The following is a 27954-nucleotide window of genomic DNA, read 5'->3' on the forward strand; positions in this document are numbered from 1 at the left end:
TTTGGCTCCCTACAACTCTCACATTTCCCATCCCTTTCCTTCCTTAGCTTCCAAGTCAGTCTGAAGCAGTAAACAGGATAATATGCTCATTTAATCTGACCTGGACCTCAGTTTGCAGCCACAAAGCCCAGGCTGTTTTACAAATGCCAGAGAGCTTCATGGTCAGCCAGAGTTCATGTTGCCTTTTAGGCTGAGAAATCACCCAGGAAGTTCATGCCAATAAGCCAACACATTGCTGTAAATGTTTGGGAAACTCCAGGACAGTTGCCAGATTTCAAAGCATTTTTTTTCCCCCTGGCTACCAGGGAATCTGGTGTCCAGTAACTGGCTGGAAGGTTAATAGAAGAGCAGGACAGAAGACTACATGTGATGGAGAAGGATCATGATTAATTGGGCTACCCAAATCTACCACTTCTACAGAATTGTCTAGATCGAAGTGGCTAATGGATTGTAGGATGGAATGTTTTCTGGGAAACTACTGGTCTGAAGGAAAAACAAACAAACTTTTTTGCCTACCACACTCTCATATTCAATACAAAATACTTCTGTGGCCAGATATGTGTGAGGTTTCACCCACACGCACCAGTAATTCTCCAGTGGATAGCAACTGAGTGTGAGATAATCCAATTCAGTTCTGACACTCTCTGGAAATAGTGTCAGATCCCACAGGTTAAGGGCTTAGCCCACAAGACTACTCCCATTTCAGATGCCTATTGCAAGTATAAGATGTTACCTGTACTTCTGACCAACCTCTTGTTGACCAGCTACAAACCAGTGTTCCCGTGATCCTGACTTTGGGTTAGGTTAATTTGCTAGAGCATCTCACAGAACTCAGGGGAACTCCTGTGTTTACTGATTTATCACAAAGGATGCAGATGAACAGCTAGATGAAGAGGTACATAGGGCAAGGTATGGGGGGATGGGAGGAGGAGCTTCCATGCCCTCCGTGGGCAAACCACCCTCCCAGCATCTCCGCGTGCTCAGCAACCTAGAAGCTCATCAAATCTTGTCGTTCAAGAGTTTTTATAGAGCTTGATCTGCAGGCCCCAAACTCCTTTCCCAGAGGCCTGTGGGTGGGGCTAAAGGTTTCACTTTCCTAATCACTTGGTCTTTCTGGTGACCAGCCCCATTCTGAGTCTTTTCAGGGTCCCTACCCTAATTCACCTCATCGGCATAAGCTTAAGTGTGATTAAAAGGATCTCATTATGAGTAAAAATGGACACTCTTATCCCTTGGGAAATTCCAAGGGATTTAGGAGTTCTGTGCCAGAAACAAGCGATAAAGACCAGCATATTTCTTATTATATCACCACTAAAAAGCCTGTTGTCCAGTCATCAGATACCTAATTAGGATCTAAATTAAGAACAATTGCAGATAGAGACAAAGTTTCCAACCAGAAAACACTTTCATATCTTTTTTTTTTTGAGATGGAGTCTTGCTCTGTCCCCCAGGCTGGAGTACAGTGGCATGATCTTGGCTCAGTGCAATGTCTGCCTCCAGGGTTGAAGCAATTCTTCTGCCTCAGCCTCCTGAGTAGCTGGGACTACAAGCGTGGGCCACCACACCAGACTAATTTTTGTGTTTTTAGTAGAGACAAGGTTTCACCATATTGGCCAGGCTGGTCTCGAACTCATGACCTCATTATCCTCCCGCCTCAGCCTCCCGAAGTGCTGGGATTACAGGCGTGAGCCACTGCGCTCAGCAACATTTTCATATCTTAATTTCACTAAAATGGGATGTCAGGGAGGCATGTGTTGCAGAATAAAGTATACTTCAGCTTTTCTCATCTTCCCCAAAGAGATCGTCATCTACTCTGGATGCCTAATAGTGTTTAGTATTTAGTATTATTCCTACTGGACAGCTCCTAAGGATTACGATGGGGTGACTCAGGGCTATTTACATCCCACAGTGGCTTCAGTCCATGAAACATGCGTGATATGGTAAGTCACTAAAAAGCATTGCTGTCACTTGTCCATTCTCCTTTCACTCACCAGATTTATTTTATTTTATTTTATTTTATTTTATTTTATTTTATTTTATTTTATTTTATTTTATGTTTCTGAGACAGAGTCTCACTCTATCACTCAGACTGGAGTACAGTGACGTGATCTCAGCTCACTGCAACCTCTGCCTCCTGGGTTCAAGTGATTCTCCTGCCTCAGCCTCCCGAGTAGCTGGGATTACAGGTGCATGCCACCATGCCCGGCTAATTTTTTTATTTTTATTTTTTAAGTAGAGACGGGGTTTCACCATCTTGATCAGGCTGGTCTCGAACTCCCGACCTCAGCTGATCCACCTGGCTCGGGCTTTCAAAATGCTGGGATTACAGACCTGAGCCACCATGCTCAGCCCACCCACCAGATTTTTAAAGGTTGTGATGGATATGATTCCAAAGTCAGTAGAGGGATAGTAGAAACAATGTTGAATAAACCTGGAATTGGGAAGCTTAGTTTCTGGGATTATCTTAGTCTGATATGCTCCATGGTGATGAAGATCTAGTGACTCTATTTCTCCGGGCCCCGTGATTTTTATCTATGAAAGAAGGATAGTAACTGTTTTAAGATGGTGAACATAAAAAGTTCATTTATTTATTTATTTTTTTAAGAGTCAGAGCCTCGCTCTGTTGCCCAAGCTGGAGTGCAGTGGGGGTGATCTTGGCTCACTGCAACCTCCGCATCCCGGGTCAAAGTGATTCTCCTGCCTCAGCCTCCTGAGTAGCTGGGATTATAGGCACGTACCACCATGCCTGGCAAATTTTTTTTGTATTTTAGTAGAGATAGGGTTTCACTGTGTTGCCCAGGCTGGTCTCGAACTCCTGAGCTCAGGCAATCTGCCCGCCTCAGCCTCTCAAAGTGCTAGGATTACAGGTGTGAACCACCGTGTCTGGCCTTTTTTTTTTTTTTTTTTTTCTTAAACTGTGAAAGGCTGAATTCATATAAGGGCTTGTTAGCCTGCCTACCCCATCATGCTTTGTATGACACTATCGAATTTCTGATAAAGTGATTCTTCTTGCCATGAGCCAGACAGGGAGTACAAGGGAGTACTTTCTTAGATGATCCCTTTTTGTTGCAACCAGAGAGTCAGAGCCAGGCACATACTTTATGAATGAGAGAAGAATTAAGTTGTTTGACTCAATCTTCTTGGACTGTGGTTAAGAATTGGCTGAAGCCATCAAATCAGGCCCCAGAAACCACAATTTACTGGACTACATTTTAATTTTTATTTTCATGTTTTCCTCTGTCTGGTGTGCTACTAGTCGTATGTAGGCTGGTTGACTTGTCTGTTGAATGATAGGGTTTCATTTATCTTTTTTTTCCTTTTGGTTACTGGATGGGTAGGGGGTCATTTTTGTTAAATGTATGTGTGGGAAATATCTGTGTAAAATTCTATACTTACTAATATTAATGATTACGTTAGCTACATGAAAGGCAGATTTCTAATGCAGATTCTCCTGGAACCCAAAATTCAGATATTTAAGACTCCATGTGGAAATTCTTCCTTCACTTGATCTTTGCATGTTACTTATGAAATGCTAGGAGAATTGTCTATTTCCCAGTAGCCTTCTCTTAGGGCTCTATGCTTATTAAGGTATCTCAGTCAGAACTTATTACAGTATTCCAAGTGTAGCTTGTTAATTCAACAATAATGATAGTAATGATAATATATACTTATAATGGAGCTTAAGACTGATAGACATTTTCCTAAATATTTTAGTTTTGCTAACTTTCAAAATCATATTTTGAAAATAAGCTAATTATGTTTAAAATAATACACCTTCAATGTAGAAAAAGAGAAAAACTTGGCAAAGTATAAACCAACTTAATTCACTAGATCTCTCATCTGTCTTTCATTTATATTTTAGTTTTATATTAGCAAATGCTTTTCAGTGAATCTACAAGTATCTCATCTTTCTTGTTGAAGGAACATTTCTTTTTATATTTCTAAATTGGAATGGAATATACAGTTCACTTTTCCAAATATTCGAGGGAAGGCCTATCTCAATTTGACTACAAATCTTAATCAGCTACATAGATTAGAGCAGCCTTTTCCAAATTGCCTTCCATGCTAAGATGTTTTGGGGGGATTTTTAAAAGACTACTTGGCTGGGCGTGGTGGCTCATGCCTCTAATCCCAGCACTTTGGGAGGCTGAGGAGGGAGGATGGCTTGAGTCCAGGAGTTGGAGACCAGCTTGGGCAACATAACAAGACCCTGAAAACAAAACAAAACAAAACAAAAACAAACAAACAAAAAAACACAAAATCTAGGCATGGTGGCATGTGCCTGCAGTTCCAGCTACTTGGGAGTCTGAGGTGGGAGGATCACTTGAGGACAGGAGGTCAAGGCTGCAGTGAGCCATGATGATGGTGCCACTGCACTCCAGCCTGAGTGACAGTGAGACCTTGTCAAATAAATTTTTTAAAGACTACTATTTTATTGTTGTGAAAAAAATAACAAAAATATAGCCGCTTATGAAAATATCCATTTATTATCTCATAGTTTCTGTGGGGTAAGAGTCTGCAGAGAATGTAACTGTGTCCTTGGCTGCAGGCTCTCTCACCGGTTTCAGTCAAGCTGTTGACCAGGGCTGAGGTCTCTTCTGAGGCTTGACTGGGGAGGATCTTCTTCCAAGTTAGATAACAGAATTCAGTTCCTAAAAAGTTGTTGGACTATGGCCTTTTAGTTTCTAGTTGGTTGTTGGCTGGAGGATGCCCTCTATTTCTTGACATGTGATCCTCTCCAGTATGACCACTCGCTTCACAGCCTGCCAGTGGAGAAGGCAAGAGACTGAGTCTATTAGCAAGATAGAAGTTGCTTCTTATGTAACGTAGTCACAGAAATGACACCTAATCACTTTTGTCATATTCTGCTGCTTAGAAGTAAGTTCCAGGTTCTGCTTGCACTTGTGGGAAGCAAATTGCACAGCTGTATGAATGTCGGCAGGCAATGATCATTGCAGTCCATCGTAAAGTCTCTGCTACAGGAAGGAAGTTGGGGGAGTCAGGGAGGGAGAGCGTTGTATTCAATTAAGGCTAAAAACTGCTGCATATTATATCACTGTTTAGAACATTAATAAGGCTGTTCACATATTAAAAGTTCTGAGACATCCTCTTATATTTTATTTAACCCAGTACTTTCCCAGAACTTTCAATGAAACAAAATTTGAGAAATAGTGAATTGTAGCAAAGCATATTTTTCTATTCAACTAAAAGATGTGATACTGAAACAGGCGGCTTATGGATATATTCTTGGGTTCCAAAAATTCCATATTTATAAATTTTGATGACAATTTTCAAAAATTAAGAGAAGCAATTAGGGGTTACATAAGGGATCAACTTCTAGCCAGGTGGTATCATGGGATTCCATAGTTCAGTGGGCACAGTTATGGTCATATTGATACCAATTAATAACACTTCAGTGATTAAAGACTAGAAATAAATGCAATACGATGAACTTATAAATAATGTATTAGGCTCAGGTGAAAGCTGATATGGTTTGGCTGTGTCCCCACCCAAATCTCACCTTGAATTGTAATAATCCCCACAGGTCAAGTGCAGGGCCAGGTGGGGATAATTGAATCATGGGGGTGGTTTGTTCTCCTGGTAGTGAATAAGTCTCACTAGATCTGATAGTTTTATAAATGGGAGTTTCCCTGCACAAGCTCTCTTGCCTGCCACCATGTGAGACATGACTTTCTCCTTCTTTGCCTTCCGCCATGATTGTGAGGTCTCCCCAGATGTGGAACTGTGAGTCCCTTAAACCTCTTTTTCTTTATAATTACCCACTCTCGGGTGTGTCTTTATCAGCAGCAAGAAAATGGACTGATACAAAGGCCAAAATTAATCATGGTACATTAAAATTGTGTAGTAGTTTAACTAGAGAAACGTAGTGATAGAATAGTAATTACACACCAACAGTACTATAAGGAATCCTGGCTCAAAAGAACCCAGACCAGATCAGTGAGTAGAATATTCATGTGGAAAGTAGCTTTTTATTTTCAGAGAAATAACATTCACCATTTCATTTGTTGATTGGAATTTAGTTCATTTTATGGTCTTGCTTTTATTTAGTCTTGTAAGCTGGTTTGGGTACTGTATGAAACTACTAAAATAAATAATGCATACATAGTTTTATGATTGCATATATAGAAGTAAAATTAGAGTAAAAATAATTTGTCAGCACTGGAGCTCCTTAGGGAACTTTTGCTTTAACAGAGAAATGAACGTTACTCCAGATTGAGAAACACTGCCTCATTCTTTTAATATTCCATTAATCATGGGCTGTAGTGAGTCTTTTATCCTAGCTAGACTAATAAACATTTAGCTAGTGCTCTTCCCTAGGCTGACTAATCTATTTTATAGAGTTAAAGTAGACATCAATTTCAATTGTCTCTTCTTCCTCCAACAGAAGTGTTTTAGGCCAACGTGTTGGTGACCTTTGCTAGACCTGGGGTGGCAGGGAGTTGTGCCTTCCCTACCCCTGCTGTCCTTATCTTGAGCTGTTGCTATGGACAAGCACGCATCAGGCCCCTTGGGAGTATGCTAAATGGTTAGAAGCAGTGTTTTCTTTTCTGTTCGATTTTCTGGTTCAAAATGTCTGCACTATGCTACATCAGGAGATTTCCTCTCTATCACAGGCTTTGTCCTTCAGTACTACTCTATGAGAGAAGGACTTTGTCAGGTCTGGATTTTGTAATTTCACAACCTAAAATGTGATCCAAAAGCATCACCCTCTGAAGAGCCTATCTGGAGCTAATGTTATAAACTTGTGGTCTCTCTCTGGGAAGACAGTAGGTGCCTAAAGGAAACCCTCCTGTGCGGAAATAGAAACGTGAAGATTTTGCCTAGAGAACAGAGAAAAACACTCCAAAAGCAAGACAACCTAGGGTCAGTTATGTGGTGGGAAGAAGACCGAGGAGTCGTCAAGTGACTCCTGACTTGGGTGTGACTACCTGAATTACCTGGTGAAGGTGTTGCTCTAGACACCAGTGAAACTGAGGTGTGCATGTTATACCTGGGGACCCAAACATGCAATCTATGGTGTTGTGACAGAGGTATGAATGAGGGACTGTGAACAAGGGTGGGCTTTCTCAGAAGAGAGTCCCATGAGATGCCCAGTTGACTTTTTGGGATCAGCATTAGAAACAAATGCAAAAATAGTTCTCTCTCTCCCCAAACAATGTATACATGTAATATTATTATGACATTATGAGGAAACCTGATAGTCAGACATCTGCCTCTCTCCTGAATCTATATTGTGTTTATCAAGCTCCCTAATTCACAATTTGTCTTTGCATTTCTAAATATTCATGAGGAAACGAACTCACTCGAATTGCACATTGAAAGCTATTTGGTATTCTGTGCTTCCTTTCTGGGGACAGAGGTAACAGGGAAGACAATGTGCTCTGTTCCTTTAGGTGGTCCTCTGCTCTATGAAAACATCACATTCGTCTACAACTCAGAGCAGCTGAATGGGACTCAGCGGGTTCTCCTGGATAATGTCCTGTCGGAAGAACAGTGCCGGGAGCTCCACAGTGTGGCCACTGTGAGGACCGGGAGAAGGAGGGGAGCTCACTGCACTGGTCTGCCAAGAAGCTGGAACTGCTTTGGTCCTGGTCTCATCTGGAGCCGAGGAAAAAGCCCTGAGATATTGCTTTCTTTCGGAGAAAGACATGAATTATTTTTGAGGAACTTTTATAGCCTTCGGGTTGGGATTATTTTAGTTCTCCCAGGTGGGATCTGGAATAGCTACTGGCATGTTTCCTAGGCCAACAGCCATCTAGCAAGGTCCTTGCCCATCATATAAAGTTGCTGGATAAATCCTTTTATTTTAATTAAGAATTAGCCAATATATCAGTAATTTACATTCTTTTTATTTCCATAAAAGGTGATAGTATTTGATAATAAAAATGTAGAATGAAGATTAAATAAAGATGTCTCTTTTAATTAAAAGAAATAGTTACCAGCATCTCGGAATAAAATGGAGATGGTTCTTAGCATTGACTAGAGTTCTCAGCTTTCTGGCAACCAAAGCAGAAAATGACCCAATGAATTCATAGTTATCATTGATGAAGTATCTTCTTGTATTTGCTTCCAGGGAATCATGCTTGTTGGTGATGGATACAGAGGAAAAACTTCACCCCATACACCCAATGAAAAGTTTGAAGGTGCAACTGTCCTGAAAGCACTCAAAGTAAAGTCTTAACTTCTTTTGGGTTTGAATTCCTTAGTGTCAGCCTAAGGCTTCTGTAAATGGCAGATATAGGAAAGAAAAAAGTTTCAAATATGTACCTATCAGAACAGTGAAGAAAGCAAGCGTGAAATGGAACCTTCATTGTATTTAATCATTCCTCCATTCAGCCATCAACTTATCAAACTTTAGATTTCCTGACAAAAAATATACAAGCCTTCTTTGTAAGATCACGATCTAATAGTGAAAACATATTCAAACAAGTAATTATTCTCTACTGCAGGAAGGGTTGTTAGAGAGGATAGTAGAACATATTATAATAGAAGAGAAGAGGAACCAAGTAGCTTTTAGCTTTCCATCTGCTATTGGGAAGTTTATTCCAATGGCACAATGTCCTAACCGAAATCCACAAACATGTAGTAGTCTTCCCATTAGTCAATGCAGACATGATAATTCTGTGTTGGCTCAATGCAATGTAGTGCCTGTTTTTCTTACATCCTCCAATGAACCCATTTGTTTCTCATATTCTTTGTTTTTTTAGTCTGGTTATGAAGGTCGAGTCCCACTGAAGAGTGCTCGTCTGTTTTATGACATCAGCGAAAAGGCTCGAAGGATTGTAGAATCTTATTTTATGCTGAACTCAACTCTGTATTTTTCCTATACACACATGGTCTGCCGAACAGCCCTGTCTGGTGAGATTCCAGTCTGAAATGGTTCCCTTTTACCCATAATACATTGGGAAATGAAACAAGGTGAAACAAAGCTCTACAGCATGGTAGATTAATATTTTAGATGAATTCTAGATTTCTAAAACAAAAGGAGCTTATGAACTCTCATTCTGCTTCTCTCTTTTTCTTCATTTTGGTTTTCTGAAGTTCCAGAATACCCTCATTCTGAACATTTTCCCTTCCAAATCGATTTTCCTCAATTGCTGAAGTCTTGAAAAAAAAAAAAATGCTCTTCTGCTGTAGGTTTGCCATTTTGAGGAATCAGGAACATGGAAATCACAGTCACCATGATGTCTAGCAGCATTAAGTGGAAGCATAGAAGATGAAGGGATGATTGAAAGAAATAATCTTAAAAAAGACAGAGACCTCCTCAGTCCCTGCTCATCATTATTTCTCCTCTATGTCTTATGCCCCCCTGAATTGGGCGGCGGGAGGAGAATGATGTCACAGGAGTAGACTTTTACACTTGGGAAGTTAGAGCTGAATTAAATCTTTTTTTTTTTTTTTTTTTTTAAATTTTTCACTTGCTCCCCATTGTTTTGCTGCCCTACATGAAGTACAACCCATGAAATGCATGGCCTTTGTTCATGTATGTTTATATCAGAAATAACTTTTATAGCTGAAAAGACAGGTGTGACATGCTCAAGGTTTCACATCCACTTCACACCAGAACCAAACCAGAGACTCAACTACTGGTCCACTGTTCTTTTATCTGTTCTTTCCTGTTGTCCGCCTCCCCCCATTTGCAAAGATCATCAGGACTGGGAGAAGAGAGATTGTCAGTCACTTTGGTGGAAGTTGCTGTACTTCATTTCTTGTTCTTCCCTATTCCCTTTTCTGGCAGGTCAGCAGGATAGAAGAAATGACCTCAGTCATCCCATCCACGCTGACAACTGTTTGTTGGATCCAGAGGCCAATGAATGCTGGAAAGAGCCTCCTGCTTACACATTTCGAGACTATAGGTATAGCTAGAACCTGCTTCAAAACAAAGCTTTTACCTAACAGTTTTCAAACAATGAAAACTGGAAAGGTGCTCTGTTTTGCTTGATGTCGTGTTCATTTCTCCGAGGCAGAAATTCTCAAATAATCTTCTGAAGCAGCTGCCATAACCAATAAGTGGCATTATCATCTCACTTTTATCTTAAAAATTGTGCACATTTTGCATCCCATTTCACAAAATGTCCATTTTGTTTTAATATGAAAAGTAAATTTTATGTTTGTTTGTTTTTTGTTTTTAAATTCCTGTTCTCCCTGGAACATATTCCTTGTGGTATGTGTATTTCAGTCAGAATACAAGGGCATGGAGTCTTGGCCTACATAAGGACTTTATCACATCACATATCTATTCACACCCAAGAAGAACAATGTCTGCATTTTATAAATAAGACACTAGAAACTCAGGAGAAAAGAATGTCCTAACCTACTGAGAGATATTTCAGTGTGTAAGGAATCAGGAGTTATAATCACCATGTGTTCATCGTTACTACACTGTACTCTATTCCAAAACATTTATTAAGTGCCCGCTATCTGCAAGGCGTGGCTGGGCCACAAGGAACTCTCCAGCAAGTGAAGGAGAAAAACAATAACAACAACAACAACAACAAAACAAACAAACAAAAAAAACATCCTTTAGAGTTATATAAGGGAGGAAGAGTTGTAAATAGGTGGGCAGGTTCAGAGGGCTAGATTAAATTAAAACTAGTTAGGTTTTCTGTGGAGGAAGTGAAATATGAGACAAGCTTTGAAATATGATTACAATTTTAATAAAGGTGGAATAAGTAACCTCTTCAGAGGTATAACCCAAATTCTATCTGATCTTCTCTTTAAGAGTTTGGAGGGCCAATTATATCAATGTCTAGTTCAAAGGAAACTTACTAATGGAGGCTGGACAGTACATCACCAGTCTTCAGTATTCTATGACCATGTTATCATAAGCATATAATAAGATAAATGGTTTTCTCTTCATTCTTCTAGTGCTCTCCTATACATGAATGATGACTTTGAAGGAGGAGAATTCATATTCACCGAGATGGATGCTAAGACTGTGACTGTAAGTAAACCTATTCTTGCATACTTATTTAGTATTTTTAAGCTCAGTATTGCCATTTTTCTAAGGACTTACAGACCATTGGATTTCAAATACTTCTGAGCTCAAGATTTCAAGAGGTTAAGAGAGTCTCAGCAAATGTATAGATCATAAACTGTTAGAAGTAGCCATAAAAATCTAGTACATTGTAAAGATGAGTAAGTTAAAGAATTGAGATATTAAGCATTTTATCATGATTGTATAGCCAGTTAGTGTTAGACTTGGAACCAAAACCTAGATCTTCTAATTATTTGTCAAGTAATCTGATGGAAACATAAGAACATCAGTTCCTAAGTCACCCAAGTCTAGAATAAGTCAAATGATTCTACAAGGTGTCTTTCAAGTAACCCGGTGTTCTACATACTTGGACTGAACATTGGCCTTCAAATATCTAGTTACAAAAATTATCATATATGTGTGTATGTATGCGTGTGTATATATACCTATAGGTGTATGTGTGTATATATATGCCCACTTTAGCTTCCTTTCCCATGCAGACATGGCCATACACACACACACACACACACGCATATATATATGCATAGATATATGATTGTGACTGTATGTAATAAACCTATACCTGAAAATTGGTGTACACACACACACACACACACACACAAATATGTAAATAAAGAGTAAATCAAAAGTTCAATTTAACCACCATCTTCCTAAGCAAACCCATGCCTTTGGAAAGAAGCCTACTTAAAGACCATATAGTTAGCATCCTTTGGTCTGTAAGCCAAAGAGCATACACAATGGTAGAAAAACATATTTTCAACAGCTGCCGCTCTCTGGCCCACTTCGTTCCCTTAGTGCCGAGTGCTCACCCACTGCAGCTTCCTTTCCCGTGCAGACATGGCCTCAAGCACCACCACCACCGCCATGAAGATTGTAATAATTGGTGGAACAGGTCTGGATGATCCAGAAATTTTAGAAGGAAGAACTGAAAAATATGTGGATACTTCATTTGGCAAGCCATCTGATGCCTTAATTTTGGGGAAGATAAAAAAGTGTTGATTGTGTCCTCCTTGCAAGGCATGGGAGGCAGCACACCATCATGCCTTCCAAGGTCAGCTACCAGGCGAACATCTGGGCTTTGAAGGAAGAGGGCTGTACTCATGTCATAGGGACCACAGCTTGTGGCTTCTTGAGGGAGGAGATTCAACCTGGCGATATTGTCATAATTGATCAGTTCATTGACAGGACCTCTTTGAGACCTCAGTCCTTCTATGATGGAAGTCATTCTTGTGCCAGAGGACTGTGCCATATTCCAATAGCCAAGCCATTTTGCCCCCAAATGAGAGAGGTTCTTATAGAGATGGCTAAGAAGCTAGGACTCTGGTGCCATTCAAAGGGGACAATGGTCACAACTGAGGGACTTTGTTTTAGCTCTTGGGCAGAAAGCTTCGTGTTCTGCACCTGGGGGTGGATGCTATCAACATGCCTACAGTTCCAGAGGCAGCCCTTGCTAGGGAGGCTGGAATTTGGTATGCGAATATCGCCATGGTGACAGATTATGACTGGTGGAAGGAGTACAAGGAAGTAGTTCTGGTGGACCAGGACTTAAAGACCCTGAAAGAAAATGCTAGTAAAGCCAAAAGTTTACTGCTCACTACCATACCTCAGTAGGGTCCATGGAATGGTCAAAAACCCTCTAGAGCCTGAAGAATATAGCCCAGTTTTCTGTTTTAAAATTTTTGCAATCTATCCATCTGACAAAGGGCTAATATCCAGAATCTACAAAGAACTTTAACAAATTTACAAGAAGAAAGCAAACAACCCCATCAAAGAGTGGGAGAAGGATATGAACAGACACTTCTCAAAAGAAGACATTTATGTGGCCAACAAACAAACATATGAAAAAAAGCTCATCATCGCTGGTCATTAGAGAAATGCAAATCAAAACCACAATGAGATACCATCTCATGCCAGTTTAGAATTGTGATCATTAAAAGGCAGGAAACAACAGATGCTGGAGAGGATGTGGAGAAATAGGAATTCTTTTCCACTGTTGGTGGAAGTATAAATTAGTTCAACCATTGTGGACGTTGTGGAAGACAGTGTGGCGATTCCTCAAGGATCTAGAACCAGAAATACCATTTGACCCAGCAATCCCATTACTGGGTATATACCCAAAGGGTTATAAATCATTCTACTATAAAGACACATGCACATGGATGTTTATTGCAGCACTGTTCACAATAGCAAAGACTTGGAACCAACCCAAATGCTCATCAATGATAGACTGGATAAAGAAAATGTGGCACATGTACACCATGGAATACTATGCAGCCATAAAAAAGGATGAGTTCTATCAGGAGAACCCACTCCCGATGTTTAACGTGGGTTCTTTACTATTTCCTAAGTGTCTCGGCTGGGTTGAGAAATAAAGGGAAAGAGCACAAGAGAGAGAAATTTAAAGCTGGGTATCCGGGGGAGACATCATATGTCGGCAGGATCCATGATGTTCCCCAAGCCGTAAAACCAGCAAGTTTTTCTAAGTGATTTTCAAAAGGGGAGGGAGTGCACGAATAGGGTGTGGGTCACAGAGATCACATACTTCACAAGGTAATAAAATATCACAAAGCAAATGGAGGCAGGGCGAGATCACAGGACCACCGGATGAGGTGAAATTAAAATTTCTAATGAAGTTTCGGGCACGCATTGTCATTGATAACATCGTATCAGAAAACAGGGTTTGAGAGCAGACAACCTGTCTGACCACAATTTATTAGGCGGGAATTTTCCTCGTCCTAATAAGCCTGGGAGTGCTACCGGAGACCGGGGCTTATTTCATTCCTTTGGCTTCGACCATAAAAGACGGCACGCCTTCTAAAGGGGCCATTTATAGGCCTACCCTCAGGGCGCATTCTCTTTCTCAGGGATGTTCCTTGCTGAGGAAAGGAATTCAGTGATATTTCTCCTATTTGCTTTTGAAAGAGGAGGAATATAGCTCTGTTCCATCCGGCTCACCGGCGGCCAGTTCAAAGTTACCTCTCTTGTTCCCTGAACATCACTGTTATCCTGTTCTTTTTTTTAAGATGCCCAGATTTCATATTGTTCAAACACACATGCTCTACAAACAATTTGTGCAGTTGACACAATTACACAGTCCTGAGGCTACATTCATCCTCCTCAGTTTATGAAGAAGATGACAAGATTAAGAGATTAAAGTAAAGACAGGCATAGGAAAACACAAGGGTATCGACTGGGGAAGTGATAAGTGTCCATGAAATCTTCACAGTTTATGTTCTGAGATTACAGTAAAGATAGGCATAAGAAATTATAAAAGTATTAATTTGGGGAACTAATAAATGTCCATGAAATCTTCACAATTTTTGTTCTTCTGCCACGGCTTCAGCTGGTCCCTCCCCGTTTGGGGTCCCTGACTTCCCGCAACATCTCTCCCTTTCTTTTTATTTAAATGTACCATGGTGATGAAGGCTTGTTCATTCTCTCGATTTTGACGCCGGTCCCTCCGTTCGGGGTCTCTGACTTCCTGCAACAGAGTCCATGTCCTTTTCAGGGACATGGATGAAGCTGGAAACCATCATTCTCAGCAAACAAACACAGGAACAGAAAACCAAACACCACATGTTCTCACCCATAAGTGGGAGTCGAACAATGAGACCGAGTGGGCACACGGAGGGGAACATCACACACCAGGGCCTGTCAGGGGGATAGCATTAGGAGAAATACCTAATGTAGATGATGGGTTGATGGGTGCAGCAAACCACCATGGCACCTGTATACCTATGTAACAAACCCGCACATTCTGCACAGGTACCCCAGAACTTAAAAGTATAATAAAAAAAAAATGTCCAATTGAGGAAGTAAGCAGATTATAGATAACCAGGTATCTTTTACCACCATACAAAATCTAAGTAGTTAGGACATATATGTCATAAACTTCAAAATTTTGGCATTATAGAAGCTATTTCTAAACTTTTCTTGAACTTTATGCTTGTCTCTCTTAGCTTACATGCTTTTCTCATTAGTGAAACATGTATCATTCATGACACACATATGTCATTCATGACAGTACTGTGGTATAAGCAGATAATATCAAAAAGTATGTATTACTGGGTTTAAAGGTGATTCCTATAAGGATTCTGGTTAAAATTGTCTAGAAACATTGTAATAACTAAGAAAAAATATTTCATGTAACTTCATACAGTAATGTATCTTAAAAAGTCATGATGCCTCACTTTTTGGGTAAAAAGCTTAAATGTTAATATGGGAGTAATTTAATGCTCCATAATCTGATAAATTAAATCAGGACTGACAATCTGTGTTGGAGTTTAAAATCCAGAAGTTTTTTTTTCACTTCTGGGAAAGCTTGTGTGTAGGAAGCATTTTATTTCTAGTCTCTGCTAACACTGAAACTGAGGTACAAAACTCCTGGCATTTCGCAGTTTCAAAGAAAGTCAGACAGGTGGTTGAAAAGATTTCTTCGCTTCTCCTCCATCTAGTGGCCATATTTGGAAATGCTTAATGCTTAAAGCAGGGGATGCCTGTTTCATTAACTGTTGAATGTCAAGTTAACTGGAATTCTGCTTTTTAAAGATGTGGAAGCAGATAATATTCTCCTTTTAGAGTGCTACAATTTTAACTAAAATCTATAGCTATTTTTTAAAACCCTGAATCTAGCCTCCCCTAAAATAGGTAAAACTGATTTAAAAAAATTTTAATCCAAAAGTTCCTGTTTGAGAACATTTATTTCCTCAAATGAGTTATACATCATATTAATGCATACAATGCCATTTTAGGGAATAATGTAGATAACTAAAATTCTTATGCAAGCCAGTTCTTATTCGTTCCCCATAGGAAGTTTATTCTAGTACCAGTAACAACAACAACAACAACAACAACAACAACAACAACAAGAAATGGGTATTTTTCTGTTTTAGTTTCCCTTTAACTGTGGAGGGACAAATGGAGCAGAGAAATGGCATAACTTGAGGCCACACAAGGAAGCAAAGTCTTTTGAGTCCTTTACTTTGGAAACATCTGGAAGTTGTATAATTATCTGAAAGGTGGCTGAAATTTTACTTTTATTAAAGACTATTACAGCACAAATGCTTTTCTAAATCAATCATCAGTTAGACGGAAAGCAAAAGGATTATTTTAAATTATGCTTAGTATACTTGGAAGATACATGGGTTCTTTTCAATAGCAGCATTTGTTTATGAGACCTGGGAATTCAAGGATGTTGGTTTCTCTGTGCAGGTTCAAAGAAGATAAAATTTAATGAGTTCCATTTGTTTCATGAAAAATTAAATTCAGTATAAACGGGACTGTGTTACAAAAGTATGTTTATAATCCTTTATCTAAACTTCGTAACATATTTTTGCTGTAGAAACAATGTCATACATGGAAGCAGGTTCACTAAAACTTGTTTATTCCTCCAAATACCTGACATGTAACAGTTGATGTATGCTGTGTGATGAGATGGGTCTTAGAGATCCTTGTGAATCTACATCTGTAATCAAGTCCAACTGCCTCATGCAGTTCACAGCTTCTTTTCCTAAACTTTCCCAAAGTTATTCATGTTTAAAAGTACTTTCAATTCCAGAAGAGAGAAAATACTAATTTGTCCCCACACCCTTTCTTTAACCTTAAAAGATGTTACCAAGACTTGGTAATCACATAGAAGCATTGGCAAACGCATGTTTGAGGGAGTCCTGACCAGCACTAGGGAGTGGGCAGCCCAGAAAACCTGAAATCAAACATCCCAAGGCCACTTACTCAGGTGGCTTTTCTATCTTACTTCATATGTTTTACATTTCGCTTATTTTGCTGTTTCTTGTGGAAATGTACAAATTCCTTCTCCAGAAAAACAGAATCAGATTGATACTGAGGATACCACTAACTTGTGAACTCTCTAGATTTACATCAGAAAAGTTGCCTTGATAAAGCTGTTTAGGAAAAGCAATTCCAGCAAAGACAAATCTTCAGTTATTGTGAATATGAGAGTAATGAGAAACTGCTTTTTTTCTGCTCTTCCCTTTAACACTCACACACAAGTCACATAGACACACACATGCAGACTCAGACACAAACACACATACGTGCACACATAAACACATATGCGCCCACCTGTCCCTCTGGCTTTCTGACTCCTCCACCTACCTCTGACCTTCCATATGGAGTCACGCAGTCCGGGAGTACCTATGTTATGTAGCGATCAAGGACTTTAGGCAATGTTTCTAATGTTCTTCCTGAAGCTAGCAGTGAGAAACCGGCCAGCTGATTTTATGCAGAAGGAAACCAAAGATTTATGGGCATGTGTCAACTCAAGTCAATTCAGAAAATGGCCAGTTAGAACCAGTCCATGTTCTCACCTAGTAAAATGGCTAGCGCCGCCTTTTTGGTTTTACTTGATATTTCTGAGCTATACAGAGGAATGAATAAACTTTCTGTATTTCCCAAGAAAGACCAAATGGACCCGACTCACCTGAGACACTTCTTTAAACACAGAAGCAAGGCCTGTAATATACAGTTGCTTAAGCTCACTCAACTTGAAGAGGCAGCTTGTTTGATGTTCTACCCTGGCTCAGTGACCCCAGCAGTATTTCTTTTTCTCTCACTACGCTCTTCTACCTAAACGCTGTAGACAGCTCCACCTGAGCAGTGTATAAGCTGCGAAGGACTGTGTCAATCTTAAAACACTTAAAGGCGATGGCGAATAGGCCACACCAAGGGGTGTCGGGTTCTCACCTCTGGAGATGTTCAAACAGTGCCTAAAAGATCACTGGGAAACAATAGTGTAAAGGAAATATCATACAGAATTATGACTTTTGACTTTTAAAAATGTTTATATTATGAAAAGCACATAAACCATGAATGTACAATTAAAAAATTAGAAAGCAGATACACTCATGTAACCCCTACCTAGATCGATAACAGAACTTTGGCAGCACTGCAGATGTTCTGTTTGTTTGTTTGTTAATTCCACAAGTATGGAGTGGACACCTACCTTGTATCCAGATGCTTTGCTAGTGCAAAAGCTACCGAAATGAATTATGAGAGAAAAACTTTGCTTTCTTCGAATTTGCAGGCTATCATATAGCATGTATTGAATGATTACTATGTATGTGGACTTTGCTACACGTTTTACTTGAAATTTTTTTTTAATTTTCTGAGGTATATATTATTTTGAGCTTACCTTTGTTTTACAGGTGAGAAAACTGAGATAATTTACATCATCTTCAATGGCAGGATTCCTTTATTCTTCGCTTCAGTCCTTAACTCAAATAATCTCATAGACCAGAGAGGCAGGAGTTGTGGAAATGTTTATGATACAGCAGTTGAAGGTCTAATTTTTGCTTTCTTTCTCAGGCTTCTATAAAACCAAAATGTGGGCGCATGATCAGCTTCTCATCTGGAGGAGAGAACCCTCATGGGGTGAAGGCAGTCACCAAGGGAAAGAGGTGTGCTGTGGCTCTGTGGTTCACCTTGGACCCACTTTATAGAGAATTGGTGAGTTTCTCACCTACCCAGAAAGCCAATTAGGCTTGCTTCATCTGCAAAGTCCTTTAAATTGCTCCATCTGAGGAAGAGAAGAGGGTAAAGGTAGTTCTTTTTTTTTTTTTTTGAGACAGAGTCTTGCTCTGTCACCCAGGCTGGAGTGCAGTGGTGCAGTCTCGGTTCACTGCAACCTCCGCCTCCCGGGTTCACGCCATTCTCCTGCCTTAGCCTCCCCAGTAGCTGGGACTACAGGTGCCCGCCACCATGCCTGGCTGATTTTTTGTATTTTTAGTAGAGACGGGGTTTCACCGTGTTAGCCAGGATGGTCTCGATCTCCTGACCTCATGATCCACCCACCTCGGCCTCCCAAAGTGCTGGGATTACAGGCTTGAGCCACCGCGCCCGGCCAGTTCTTAATCAGATATGTTTTAATAAGTGAAGGTGTTTGTAGAAATAGCTATGTCAATGATATTTGATAGTCACTAATCTGTCTTCAGCTTATTAACAAATTGTAAGGCTGGGAGCCATGACTCACTCCTGTAATCCCAGAACTTTGGGAGGCCAAGGCAGGTGGATCACTGAGGTCAGGAGTTGGAGACCAGCCTGATCAACATGCTGAAACCCCATCTCTACTAAAAATACAAAATTAGCTGGATGTGGTGGCAGGTGCCTGTAGTTCCAGTTACTCGGGAAGCTGAGGCAGGAGAATCACTTGAACCTGGGAGGCGTAAATTGCAGTGAGCCGAGATCACACCACTGCACTTCAGCCTGGGCAACAGGGCAAGACTCTGTCTCAAAACAAAAACAAAAACCCTGTGGCATCAGGGAGGAATCGCTTTTTATTGGGCACCCAGAAGACTGATTTGTTTTCTCGCAAATCATAAGAAATAGTATTGAATCATTGATGAAATGTATTTGAAAGAGGGCAAGGAAACCTAAAAGATTATTATTACTTATCACTATTATTACATTAAATATTTAAATATTATTATTGCAAAGTAGCTGAGGACACTTAGCTAGGAGGAGACCATGATCTCATCGTTTTGGAAGCCCATGGGCAGATGTCATAGTCTTTACTTGTGGAGCTGCAGAGGCAAGAATTAAGACCAATGGATAGAAGCCCTGGAGGGAAAATTTGGGCTAAATCCAAGGAATCACTTTCAAATAGTCACCACAGTTTGGCAGAATTGTCTGCTTTGGAAGCACTGATTGGATGGCTCCAATCAAAGCCCCGGCAACTGCTTGGCATGGAACGCTGAAATGGAATCTAAAACATCGTAGCAGAGGCTTAAATGGATGACCTCCAAATCTTCTCCAGCCCCAAGTATTGATGAAGCTATGAAATTCTATTCTTAAAACTGGCGTTCTATCCAGTTTTCCTTCTTAGTTTTCTGAATTGAATCCAATGTCATCAGAAACTATTTAAAAACAATGCCTTTTTCTCATATACTTTTCACCATCAAATCTAGCTCACAAAGTGTTTGCCCACATTCCCTAAGCCATTCTTTCATATATTTTACAAAAGACCTATTATGACCTTTGATTGTACGGAAGAGCTATTATTATCTGCCTGGGAAACTCTGCTAGGTAGGCTGTAGGGGTAGAGGGGTGAACAGAACAAGGTCCTGGACTACGAGGAGCTTGGACAGATCAGCTAGTGAATAGGCTGTAAGAAGACAGCAGTATACGCTTTGTAGCAGGGAATCAAGGAAGACTTCTAGAAACTCAGACCTAGAAGCGAAGAGGATAACCAGGCACAGAAAAAATGGCCCTGGCTGGGCGCGGCGGCTCACGCCTGTAATGCCAGCACTTTTGGAGGCCAAGGTGGGTGGATCACCTGAGGTCAGGAGTTGGAGACCAGCCTGGCCACATGGTGAAACCTCGTCTCTACAAAAAATACAAAAATTCGCCGGACTGGGTGGCGCACGGTTGTAATCCCAGCTACTTGGGAGGCTGAGGCAGGAGAATTGCTTGAACCCAGGAGGTGGAGGCTGCGGTTGCAGTGAACCGAGATCACTCCACTGCACTCCAGCCTGGATGACAAGAGCGAGACTCCGTCTCAAAAAAAAAAAAAAAAAAGAAAAAAAAAAAGAAAGAAAGAATGGCCCTAACAAAAGGACCAGAGCACAGAGTCCTGAAAATCTCAAGGGGCAGCAAACAATTGCCTTCCCCTATCATTACTTTATATCCTGGTATTTTCCATCTCCAAAATGCCAGCATTCCATCAAAGCATCTTTTTTTTTTTTTTTTTTTTTTTTTAACTAAGGAACCTACGTAAATGGGTGGACAGTGAAGATAAAATTATTGAAAAATTACCTCACTATTTTAGTATTCAATTCAGCAGACATTTAATCTATTTCATCATTCACTATCCAAACTCTCTCTTCCAAGGTATTGTTCTCTCAAAATAAGCTAACCCAAAGTAAGTTCTCTTTGCTCCTTTGTGATCAGGAAACATCAGTGCCAATGTCCCCTCCTCTGGTGGAAAAATACTAGAAAACCTCTCCAGTCTTCAGGCCGTAGCGGCATCTAGTGGCCACGGTGGGAAATGAGCAGACCTTTTTCCGCAGCTAAATTATCCCAGGCTGTGAAGGATTGTTTGCTGCACGTGGAAAGCATCTATTGAGCTTCACGGACTAACATCTGTGTTTCAGGAGTTTTAAAAGCTCCCCAGGTGATTCGAACGTGCAGCAGCAGAGTTTGGGAGTTCCTGGCCTAGACGTCTTTTTTTAGATTGAATCTCTGAGAGAAAAAAAAAAAAATGCCTACCTATGAAGAAGTCATTAGAGCTGGCCGATTCTCATGCTTAGTATGAATTACTTTAAAGCCTCTCAGTTCTCAAGGAGTATTTAGCAACATCCTTTTAAGGATGCAAGGATGTTCGAAGCTTCATATATATTGGTTCCAGCTCTTGAATTTCTTTCCCTTAATGAGAGACAGGATTACAATAATTTTTTGTGGTCAACAGATGTGAAAGCTTTATGTGTGTGTCCATTTGTTAAGCATCAGGATTATTTTCCTCGGCCAGGCGCGGTGGCTCACTCCTGTAATCCTAGCACTTGGGGGAGGCTGAGGCGGGCAGATCACCTGAGGTCAGGGGTTCGAAACCAGCCTGGCCAACATGGCGAAACCCCGTCCTCTCTACTAAAATTACAAAAATTAGCCAGGCGTGGTGGCACATGCCTGTAATCCCAGCTACTGGGGAGGCTGAGGCAGGAGAATCGCTTGAACCCAGGAGGTGGAGGTTGCTGTGAGCCAAGATCGCACCACTGCACTCCAACCTGGGCAACAGAGTGAGACTCTGTCTCAAAAAAAGAAAAGAAAAAAAGATTGTTTTCCTTATATTTGTAAAGTAGTACTCAGGCTTTTTACTTAGATATGGCAGCAATTTAGTTTTCTGTTATTTAGTATATTTGGTCCTTTTAGTTGCCTTTTTGTCAATGTTTTTTATTACAAGCTCTTGCATGAAAGGGTTTTTGTTTTCAACTCATAAAATAGTTATTTATTTAACTTACTGTGCCCAGGCACTGTGTTAAAGACTGCCTATAGGGAATGCACACTAGTAGGATATCATTCCTATTTTCTTTTTTTTTTTTTTTTCTGAGGCGGAATCTTGCTCTGTCACCCAGGCTGGAGTGCAGTGGCGCGATCTCGGCTCACTGCAAGCTTCGCCTCCCGGGTTCACACCATTCTCCTGCCTCAGCCTCCCCAGTGGCTGGGACTACAGGCGCTGCCACCACGCCTGGCTACTACTTTTCTGTATTTTTAGTAGACATGGGGTTTCACCGTGTTAGCCAGGATGGTCTCGATCTCTTGACCTCGTGATCCGCCCACCTCAGCCTCCCAAAGTGCTGGGATTACAAGCTGAGCCACCGCGTCCGGCCTATAAATCCTATTTTCAAGGAGCTTGAAGTCAAATTGGAGAACTAATACAAGGACCCAACTAATTAAATCACAAGGCAAGGTTTGGTAAGAATCCTTAGCAGCAAATGCATGGTTTGAGAGATATAAAAAAAGCAATCCAAAAAGACTTCTTTGAGGAGATGACATTTGAACAAAAGCTTTAAAAGATCAATTTCTTTAGGGAGAGGCATTTTAGACAGAGAAAGGCTTCATCCATTTATACAATTACTCGTCAAAGAAAATAGAAATCTTGCCAAACGTCAGTGGCTTTTCTGAGCACTGAAAATACAGCAGTGACCAAGAAGATAAGATGCCCTGCTCTTCTCGAGCCTACATTCTAGTGGAAGGAAACAGATCCCCAAAAAGTAAAATAAATAAATAAATAAATAATCGAGAGATTTTCAGATAGTGACCAATGATGTGTGGAAAATGGAACAAGACAACTAATTTTGGAGTGAAAGGGTCGGAGCAGCAAATTGTGAGCCCTCGCCAAACAAGCATGTGAACCAAAACCTAAGACAGGAGACGTCCACTAAGATAAATGTCTGGAGGAGAGTATCCCAGGCAGAGGACAAGCTGCAAAGGCACAGAGACAATAAGATGTTTGGAGTTGCCAAGAAACGAAGAAAGTCAGAGCATCTGGAATATGGCAGACAAGAGGGAGAGTGGCATGAATAGAGGACATGGAGGAGGCAGGAGCCAGATTCCACAGACGTATTAGGAAATGTGAACTTTATTCTAAGTAGTGGAAAGTCATTGTAGTCCCCCAACCCCAGCACACACACACATCTCCTCCAGTCCTCGAGAGTTACAGGATACAGAAGATTACTTTAGCTAATATATGGGCTTAGACCGGAGTAGTAATAAAGAAAGTAAAAAGAGATGGAAGGTTTGAGATACAATTTGGAGGTAGACCAACTGGACCTGCTGATGGATTAATGTGAGGAATAAAAGGAAGTGTAGAATATAATGGGAACATCCAGAGAAACACTTAATTCATGAATCAGATTAGGGAATTCTTTTGAAAGTATCACATTCAGGGAGCTTGAGGTAAGTTAAGAAGTTGGAATATAAGGTGAGGAGAAAGAAGACAAAATAAAGCTAAAGAAGAGAGCAAGGTATGAATAAGAGACAGGCATAAGGTGACTTCTTTTAAGCACACCAAGAAAAGTAGACCTGGAACTGCAAGCAATAGAGACCCATTGAAGAACTGTGGGCAGGAAAAGAGATATAATCAGATTTAAGCCAGTAGGATTCATTAGAAGCATGTGAGGGTGAGTAGTGAAACAGGGAGAGCAATTTGGAGGCTGCGGCAGTAATTAAGAGATGATGAGGGCTTACAACAGTGGTTCTCAAGAGGGAGCGATTGACCGGGCGCAGTGGCTGACTCCTGTAATCCCAGCACTTTGGGAGGTCGAGGAGGGTGGATCACCTGAGGTCGGGAGTTTGAGACCAGCCTGACCAACATGGTGAAAACCCATCTCTCCTAAAAATATAAAAAATCAGCCGGGCATGGTGGTGGGCGCCTGTAATCCCAGCTACTTGGGAGGCTGAGGCAGGGTAATCGCTTGAACCCAGGAGGCAGAGGTTGCAGTGAGCCAAGATCGTGTCACTGCACTCCAGCCCGGGCAACAAGAGCAAAATTCCATCTCAAAGAAAAAAAAGAAGAAAAAAGGAGCAATTGTGACCTCTAGTGGACATTTGGCACTATCTGGGGGTTGCTGGGGGAGGTTATTACTGACTACCTGTAGTAGGTAGAGAGGACAGGGTACCACTGAGCCTCCTGCAGCACACAGGGCAGCACCACCCTCCCACCCCTCAACAAATAATTATCTGGTCTAAAAATGTCCATCAGGCCAAAATTGAGAAACCCTGACCTAAACTACGGCAACAATAGTGCATTGAGGAGAAAGGGGCAGAGACAGCAGACAGAACACAGTAGTAGAACTCGGCTCAGGTGACTTACCAGATGCAAGAAACCATGGTCAGGCTTTTAAGGCAAATAGGTGAGTAATGCTGGTCTTTACTGAGAGAGAGCCTATGTGAAGAACAGAGCAGGTTCTTGGGGGAGAAAACGGTAAATTCAGCTTGACCACTGAACTGAGTTGGAGATGGCTATGGGGCCATGAAGTAGAAAGGGTAGGAAGCAATTGAACATACAATAGTTCTTGCAGGAGAGAAATCTTAGAAAGTAATTGCTTAGGACCTAGGAATGTTAGGAGAAGGCATCCGTCTGGGGATGAAGAGGAGGTGTTCAATGCTTAACTGGATTTAGCATCAACCCATGTACAGATGGATGCCAGGAAGTGTTTGGGAAGCGTCTGCTGATGAGACTGATTATTATGCTTGTAACAGAAATGTGTAAATTGTCTTTTTTGCAGGAGCGAATACAGGCTGATGAAGTGATTGCAATCCTGGATCAAGAACAGCAAGGGAAGCATGAACTGAATATCAACCCTAAAGATGAGCTATAAAAATGAGAAAGAATGTTCTATCAAATATTTATTTAAATTGTTAATCTTATGAGAATCTTTTTATTTTTGTACAGAGCCATGGTATAAATTCACAGGTTAATGTCAGTCATCAGATCTCCCTTCTGTTCCTAAGGATGCTTGTGTTGCCTTGCTTAATCTATCTTTCTTGTTTTGGGTTCTCTCTCTCTCTCACTCTCTCTGTCTCTCTCTCCTCTCTCTCTTCTCAAAGACATGGTCTATACCATGTTGTCTAGGATAGAGGGCAGTGATGTGATCATAGCACACTGGAGCCTCAAACTCTTAGGCTCAAGCGATCCTTCAAGCCTCCCAAGGAGCTGGGACCACAGGCACCACGCCCAGCTCTCTTTCCTGGTTTTTCATCATTTCATGTATCTATCAAAGCCCAGTTCACCTCCTTACACACACACACACACACACACACACACACAAACACACACACACACACACAATTAATTTGTTGCAAATCCAAAAGCTCAGAGAGAATAAGCTTGTTGGTGGTGAAACTATAACTCTCATGTGTGCTCCAGTTTTAAAATTAACTTGTGCCTGGTCTCTGAAACCCTTTCTTGGTCTGTGCCTTTCAGCCACGTCCTCTTAGGTGCTAACGGCCATGAGCTCTGACTTTCCAAAGTGAGCTCCACTTTGGGTCTGAGGACCCCCTGGCAGAGTCCGCGCTGCCTCAGGTATCATGGGCGTAATGCTCACCCAGGCTCCGGGAGATCTCATGGATGATTACTGTATGAGACAGAGGGGCCTCCAGGCTTTCCAGGGCCTTGGTGGAATTTTTGGCTCTGGTGTTTTCACCAGACAATAAACTTACACTGGAAGCTTCGATTCACCCTCCACAGTACTCCAAAAAGGACTGTCCTATAAGTTGTACACTTTAAAAGGTCATTAGATTTTGTAGTAGAATGACTTTTCACCCTGGTGACTTTGGAAGAAAATCTTGAATACTGCCTGCATCCAGGCACCATGGCCAGGTTGCCTACGAGTGGGGTCCACTGATGAAAAGAGGTTTTTTGTACTTACATAAGAAAAATAAATTTCTGATTGATTTTAACCTTCATCTGCTTATATTTTGGGGCCCCTCCTCATTGCTGCTATCCAGCACACAGATTTGTGCTTGTGCCTTATTTGTTTAATAAAGGGAGCCTCATTTTAATATCTAGCATTTATTTTTGTTCTTCCAAATGTTTGGTTTATCATCACAGAATGGTTCTGTAATTACATAGGAGCTTTTGGGACCACCTAGGGGCAACATTGGGACATGACTAGTGTAGCTGGTGCAGTGGCCTCAGGAAAGGTGGGGACACCGTTCTTGAAGAACAGAGAGGGCCACCAACCTGGGTATTGATCCAGAGCATGCTTGGTTCCGGGTCCCACTTCTAAGGAAGACACTACAAAGGCATAGTTCATGGGGGCTGGGGTTCTTCTAACCTGGGGGAGCCTTTGTCATTCGCCTCTGGGAGATCACCTGCCTTGGCGGTGCTGGAGGGAAGATTTACTTTCTGCCATTTACAATCTTGGTGAATGGTTAATAACATTCATCCATTGAAATTGAAAATTTGAGTTAGTGATGTATGAGCCATCTGTTTTTTACTGAACCTTCTGGTTGTATTTTAATCGTGGGGAAGTGGAAAGAGCATTGGATTATACTTCCAGCCCTATCAAATCTGCCCTGCTGCATGACATGGAGTTACTCTCTTTCCCTTTCCAGACTTTAGTTCCCTTCTCTGAAAATGACATAATTGATTGTAACTAGGCCCTCCCTCCTACTGAAAATACAAACAAAGCAAAAAGCAAAAAGAAAAAAAAAAAAAGAAACCAAAACCAATTTTAGAAATAGTCACAAGTACAACCAAATTTATTTCTGCTAACATTTAGAGAGTCGTGAATGGTTTTTTTTTTTCCCCTTTTTTTGAGACGGAGTCTCGCTGTCGCCCAGGCTGGAAAGCAAGCAGAGGTGCGATCTCGGCTCACTGCAGCCTCCACCACCTCCCAGGTTCAAGCGATTCTCCTGCCTCCGCCTCCTGAGCAGCTGGGATTACAGGTGCACACCACCATGCCCAGCTAATTTTTGTATTTTTAGTAGAGATGGGGGTTTCACTCTGTTGGCTAGGCTGGTATTGAACTCCCAACCTCAGGTGATCCACTCGCCTCAGCCTCCCAAAGTGCTGGGATTACGGGTGTGAGCTACCGCGCCCGGCCGTGAATGGGTTTTTTATGTGTGAACCTGATTTTTAAAACCTTAAACTGAAATTTAGGCCTACAAGTTCTTGAGCTTTGCAAAGGTAGATTGCTCTTTGTCCCGCCACTGTGGAGAGCTTGTTGGCACTCAGATTTGCTGATTGGAGGATCTGGGTGAGGATCTGATTTCTGTTTTCTAGCAGCAAGAGGCATCAACATAGAAATGGTCTTGTTTGGCATCTTAAAGATCCCCCTTCCTGGGTGCAGTGGGCACCAGGGGAGAGGCAGGGACTTCACTGATGCTTACATTCAGTCCCACAGAACGTGGGTGAAGGCTGAATAGATGTCGTTGTGTTAGAGCCACATCTTGTGCCGTTTGCTGACAACACAGGGTAGTTATTCTTGTTTTGCCGGTTAACCATGTTGCTTTACACCTGAAACATCATGTATATACTAAAGCATTTACTCCTTAATCTGCTCCACATCAAACCACACATAATTTCATTCAAATATTTAGGGAGTGTCATCAGACGCCTTAAAAAAAAAAGTCAAGCTTAGAAATTGCAGTTCGTATGGTACATAATCCCTTGTGCAGAAGGATGGAAAAGCCCATTAGGACTCTTGTTGCTTTTACAGCTGAAGGAAGGCATAGAAATCCCAATTCAATTTCATCTTTCTTTTTGGGTAGAAAGTGAGGCTTAGAGGTGGTAAAGATGATCCCATGGGTATAGAATTTGAGCAACAGAGCCAGAGCCAAAGCCAGGACTATTGAACTCGGTTATGCAAGAATGCCTGCAGGAGTGTACACGGGGGCTGGAACCCTGGCACAGGGCTTTGTCCAGCTGGTGGGAGGGATGTCTTATTCTATTTGCCCAGAGATGGTACTTCTTACCAATC

The 27954-nt window shown here is 41.2% G+C and overlaps 1 protein-coding gene and 1 pseudogene across 3 annotated transcripts in view; both read left to right on the forward strand.

Moving 5' to 3' along the window:
• LOC105470865 (prolyl 3-hydroxylase 2) overlaps window positions 1-26032 on the forward strand; it is a 166037-nt gene extending 140005 nt beyond the window's left edge. For all 3 annotated transcript variants that reach the window (XM_011723133.2, XM_071090660.1, XM_071090661.1), the window contains exons 9-15: window positions 7416-7543; window positions 8096-8191; window positions 8730-8880; window positions 9761-9878; window positions 10891-10966; window positions 18344-18484; window positions 24757-26032. In XM_011723133.2, coding sequence (XP_011721435.2) covers window positions 7416-7543; window positions 8096-8191; window positions 8730-8880; window positions 9761-9878; window positions 10891-10966; window positions 18344-18484; window positions 24757-24849 — 803 coding nt within the window. In that variant the 3' untranslated portion in view covers window positions 24850-26032. The remainder of the gene's footprint in view (window positions 1-7415; window positions 7544-8095; window positions 8192-8729; window positions 8881-9760; window positions 9879-10890; window positions 10967-18343; window positions 18485-24756) is intronic.
• Window positions 10974-18337, forward strand: LOC139361832 (S-methyl-5'-thioadenosine phosphorylase-like; annotated as a pseudogene).
• Window positions 26033-27954: the final 1922 nt, after the last annotated feature.

The sequence above is a fragment of the Macaca nemestrina genome, chromosome 2 (genome assembly GCF_043159975.1).
Source record: "Macaca nemestrina isolate mMacNem1 chromosome 2, mMacNem.hap1, whole genome shotgun sequence".
NCBI lineage: Eukaryota > Metazoa > Chordata > Mammalia > Primates > Cercopithecidae > Macaca > Macaca nemestrina.